At 55.9% G+C, this 4,816-nt stretch overlaps 1 protein-coding gene across 1 annotated transcript in view; it reads left to right on the top strand.

Moving 5' to 3' along the window:
- The first annotated feature begins 2,617 nt into the window (after positions 1-2,617).
- Positions 2,618-4,816, top strand: part of LOC119095021 (organellar oligopeptidase A, chloroplastic/mitochondrial) — a 9,075-nt gene continuing 6,876 nt past the window's right edge. The window contains exons 1-4 of the mRNA XM_037217927.1: positions 2,618-2,723; positions 3,103-3,205; positions 3,934-4,116; positions 4,737-4,816. The exon at positions 4,737-4,816 is cut by the window's right edge and continues 36 nt beyond it. Of these exons, the coding sequence (XP_037073822.1) occupies positions 3,192-3,205; positions 3,934-4,116; positions 4,737-4,816 (277 nt within the window). The 5' untranslated portion in view covers positions 2,618-2,723; positions 3,103-3,191. The remainder of the gene's footprint in view (positions 2,724-3,102; positions 3,206-3,933; positions 4,117-4,736) is intronic.

Here is a 4,816-nt window from a genome sequence, read left to right as displayed (position 1 = left end):
CTCGCCGGCATGGCGATGTCGCTGCTACGCCTCAGCAGGTTTAGCCCTTTAAGGAGGATAAGCACATATGTGCTGTAAGTATCACGCCAAATCCAATCTCTGTGCTGTTAAATTTCCCATGTTCCAGCTGCTAACCATACATGATACTGATTTCCGCGTTATCGGTTTCTGCCAATATTTATTGGATTGTCGCTTCCTTTACATCGTAATCAGCCATATCAGGTTCTGGCTTTTTGCCAAAGCCCTTGTGCAATTTTTCAGCTGTGCACTCAAACATTTAAACTCATAGCTCAATCAACATGAATGTATTCCAAGGCAGCAGGTCACGCTTGAGTTTATGTTATGATAATACAGCAATAAAGCTTTAAATCCAGTTGTCAGTACCCTTTTGTGCCTAGCAAATGTGTTTGCTTCCATGATTGCAGATCAAAGGAGGCAAGTTTCACACTTATGTGTCTTGCATTTACAGTTTTCCAGAGGTTCCTGAGGACACACCAGAAACAAACTCACTGTTGAGGACTGATGAGCCTCCAAAGTACTCTGACTTAACACCCCTGAAGTGCCATGATGCTGTTCTCAAGCTGGCCTATCAGTTTGAATATGACATGGCATGCTATGGTGATACCTTGGAAGGTACAGTCTGTGATCCATGGCTGCTGCAATCTGGCAGCTCCAATCAGCTCTGTGACTGACATTTGTTGCTGGTAGCATCCGAGCTGCCAAACAGGCCACTGTGCTGCTGTCAGATGCTTGCGCAGATGTTTTTCAAAAATAAATTCTGTTTATTTATGCCATTTGCAGTCAAGTTTGTACCACTACATGTTAAATTTGATTAATTAGCCACTAATTGCTCATTACGTTCACAGTATGTTGAATACATGATGTAGACTGAGGCTGTGCCTTTTGAAAACATTGCATATAGTTGAACATATGCCATTCAATATGCTGTGTGAGCAGCATCACATTCTATGCAAGCATGCAACAAGAATGCTATGTCCCCATTGTCATCCATCTGGTAGCTCAGGTGTTTAGAGGCCATGGCTGCTGTTGACATGACATGACATGGCATGGCATGACCACTGCTGGCTCTGATTCATCTTCCTGTGGTGAGGAAGGTTTGAGTTGCTTTAGGCTCAATGTTGACCTCTAACTGGGATGGCCTGTGCCAGATGCCAGTAGCAGCTGCGCTTGAGGTCCCATGATGCCATGGGTAGGATCAATCTTGCTATTATTGGGGCATGCTGTGTTGTGGCTGCAAGAGTCTGCCATTTGTCTGAAATTTTGTGATAAGATGGTGTGGTTAAGGCTCACACAATGAGCATAGCGTGATAAAGGCTGTGAACTCTTAAATCCATCCAGTCAAAAGCTTCACCCACAAGTTAAGAAACAAAAAGTACAAGGGACCTAGAACAGCAGGGAAAATTCATGCCATCCATATTGGCTTCCTGTCTTGACTGAGCCTCAAGCTACCAAAGGCACAGCTGTGATGCTACCACCAACTGTTTGATGTTAGATCCCTGACCCCTGACCCCTGACCTCTCACTTCTCACCTCTCACCTCCACCCTCTGACCTCCACCCCCTGATATCTGACCTCTGACCCCTGAACCATGAACCCTTGCTCCTCACCCCTGACCCATCAACCTTGATCCCTGACCCCTGATCTCTGACTCATGCTTGTCTGGTAGGCACCAGTAAGCTGCTCAGCAGCGAGGCACCCATCACCTTCGATGACGTCATCGGGCCGATCGAGCGCCGGGAAGTGCCGTTCAGCTACGTGTGGTCGACCGTGAAGAACCTGTACACCACCAACCAGAGCATGGTTCACCCACGCGTATTCCAGCAGATCCACACGTCAGCAGCCAAGGCGCACGTCTCAAAGTATAACAACCCAGCCATCTACCGAGCCTGCCTGGTGAGGCTGGGTGCTGGAGCTGATGACTCACAGGGTTTAAAGTTACCCAAATAAAAGTGAACCCTTGAATCATGGAAAGAAGAATTCAAACTCTGAGTCAGGATTGGAACCCAAAAAGTATTTTTCAAACCCTGAATGCCATCATTTTAATATGCAAATGGAAGTATTTAAATATGTGGAGTAAAATTTGTTTCATGTAACTTGCATTTAGCACATGAAGTGGGTGACGAATCAGACCAGCTGGCTGTGGTCACTGGCCTTATTGGTTTTGCTCTGCCACAACCGTCCTTTTGCTGGTTTGCTGTGGGAGCGAAAGTAGAGCAGCTTTTGTGGTGGCTTAAAAAGTCTCGGCGGCGCTGCGGATGTAGACATTGCCCGCCGCTGCGTGAATGAAACACACTGTAGAGAGGGGCTACCCAGCTATGAAATCGAGTGACAGTAGTCAAAAGCCTGTGCGAATTTGTGTTAACAGGCTTGTTGCATGCTTCGAAGATGACACCAACCAAACAGCCAATCGGAAGGAAGTGGTCACATGCAGCGCCGCTGTCTTGTCCGGCGCCGCTGCTCGGTGGGAGGGTCGGCGCGGCGTCACGCCCCCCCCCCCCCCTCCCATCTCACCCCGCCGACATGACGTGTCGGCGGCAGGAGCTGCAGTCGGACCAGCACCTGCTAGTCAGAGGAGCAGGGTCGCGTGGCAGCAGAAGTACGTGCGCGACGGGCGCCTCAACGGCCTGGAGCTGCGCGGCAGCGATCTGCGCAAGTTCAAGCTGCACTCCAGCCGCCTGAGGCGGGAGCAGGCGCAGTTTATCGGTGAGGTCGGCGGCAGGCCCGCGACGACGACGGCGAGTATCGTGCTGCCTTGCCAGTGGGTGCGGGGACGGCAGGTTACCGCCATGCGGAGCTGCTCAGCGGTGTGGTTGGCTAGCGCGCGGAAGCGGAGTAGCCCCTCCTGGCCGTGCTGTTGATGCATCGTGGTGCTCATGCGTCATGTGTCAGCATCGTCTGGTCTGGTCTCCCGAATTCTGATCTGGTCTGGTCTTCCGTCTCGCGCTTCTCGAGGAGGTACAACTCCAACAGCAGTTTGGCTTGTGCCAGTTGATGCGACGCCTTGCAGCGTGCTGCCACACCCAGCGCCGACCTTGCTCCGCCGCCTTCCCACCGACACGGCCGCGGCCGCACGTGCCCGCAGGTCGGGTGCGGGCGGCGGACGAGCTGTTCCGACACCCGGTGGACGAGTACGACCTGGTGCGGGGCGTGCCGGAGCCGATTCTGAGAAAGATGGCGCAGGACCCGTGAGTTGAGACACCCGGTGGACGAGTACGACCTGGTGCGGGGCGTGCCCGAGCCGATTCTGAGAAGGATGGCGCAGGACCCGTGAGTTGAGCGTTCTCCGACGGATGGACGGACGGCGCGCCGTGGTCGGGGGAGAGGGCCCGGGCACGAAATTGACTGGTCACACCTAGAAGCGTTGTGACAGCGGCAGATGAAGCTGTGCTGGCTGCATGTGCTCCAGGTTTTGATAGGAAGCTGGGGAAGCTGAGGAGGTAGCTCAGCAGTGGGACTTTCTTTGGTCACTAATTAGAAACTGCTGGTGTTGTAAAGATTGTCACAGTCCAACGTATCCCAGACTAGACACCGTGCTGGTGAAATGCAAATATGCTACATGTAACAGGAGCCATAGTGCAGTTGCTATCACCTTCATGTACTTTGAATAGCCTGTATGGCACCTGTTGTCACTGTCAGGGCGTCGCCGTCTGTTGTCAGCTGACTCTAGCCGCTCCTCGCCGCTAACTGCTCCCTCACCGGCGCCTCTGGATGGCCGTGACCTGGCCGACCGGGGCCGATTCAGCGCTCCTGCCAGCCCGTGTCCCGCTGTGTAGCGCCGGCGGGTGACCAGGACTCGCCCGCCTCGGCGGCGTGAGTCGGCGGTCCGCGCTGTCTGGCCGGTGCCGTGACCTGACCTGACCTGACCTGACCTGACCTGACCTGACCTGACCTGACCTGACCCCCCGCCGGCCAGGTCGGACCCGAGCCGCGGCCCGTGGCAGGTGACGTTCGAGCCGGACGTGTACGCCGCCTTCCTGCGCCACTGTCCCAGCGCCGCCCAGAGGCTCAACGTGTGGCTGGCACACGAGATGCGCTGCTCCAACTTCAACCGCGACCTCAGCAACAGCACCTGCTCCGAGGAGATCCGCTGGGCCAAGTAAGCGGCGGCAGGGGTCGCGAGGGTTATGCTGGCCCAAGCGAGATGTTGGGGACCACCGGGTCAGCTTGAAGGCCGGCAGACCATGCGGGTCAGCTGGGAAGCCTGCAGATCACCCGTTTTAGCTGGGGGGGGGGGGGGGGGGGGGGGGGGAGAGCGGCGGGCCACCCGGTCAGCTGAGAGGCAGGCAAACCGCCCGTTTCAGCTGGGGGTGGCAGACCACCCGGATCAAACGAGACGTCACCGCCGTCGCCCGTCACTGTGCCTATGTCGCCGCCGTCGCCCGTCGCTGTGCTTATGTCGCTGCCGTCGCTCGTCGCTGTCACTTAGTCTAGGCCTCGTCGCTGCACTTATGTCGCCGCCGTCGCTCGCCGCTGTCACTTGGTCTAGGCCTCGTCGCTGCACTTATGTCGCCGCCGTCGCTCGTCGCTGTCACTTAGTCTAGGCCTCGTCGCTGCACTTATGTCGCCGCCGTCGCTCGCCGCTGTCACTCGGTCTAGGCCTCGCCGCTGTGCCGATGTCGCCGCCGTCGCTCGTCGCTGTCACCTGGTCTAGGCCTCGTCGCTTGCCGATGTCGCCGCCGTCTCCCTCTGACCCGCCGCTGATTGACATTCTGCCAGGGACGACATCGCCAAGCTGCTGGGCTACAAGTCTCACATGCACAAGAGCATGGAGGTGAAGATGGCCGGCAAGGTCAGCG

The sequence above is a fragment of the Pollicipes pollicipes genome, unplaced genomic scaffold, assembly GCF_011947565.3.
Source record: "Pollicipes pollicipes isolate AB1234 unplaced genomic scaffold, Ppol_2.1 Scaffold_4219;HRSCAF=4965_pilon_pilon_pilon, whole genome shotgun sequence".
Classification (NCBI taxonomy): domain Eukaryota; kingdom Metazoa; phylum Arthropoda; class Thecostraca; order Pollicipedomorpha; family Pollicipedidae; genus Pollicipes; species Pollicipes pollicipes.
This window is presented reverse-complemented; position numbering and strand designations above follow the sequence as displayed.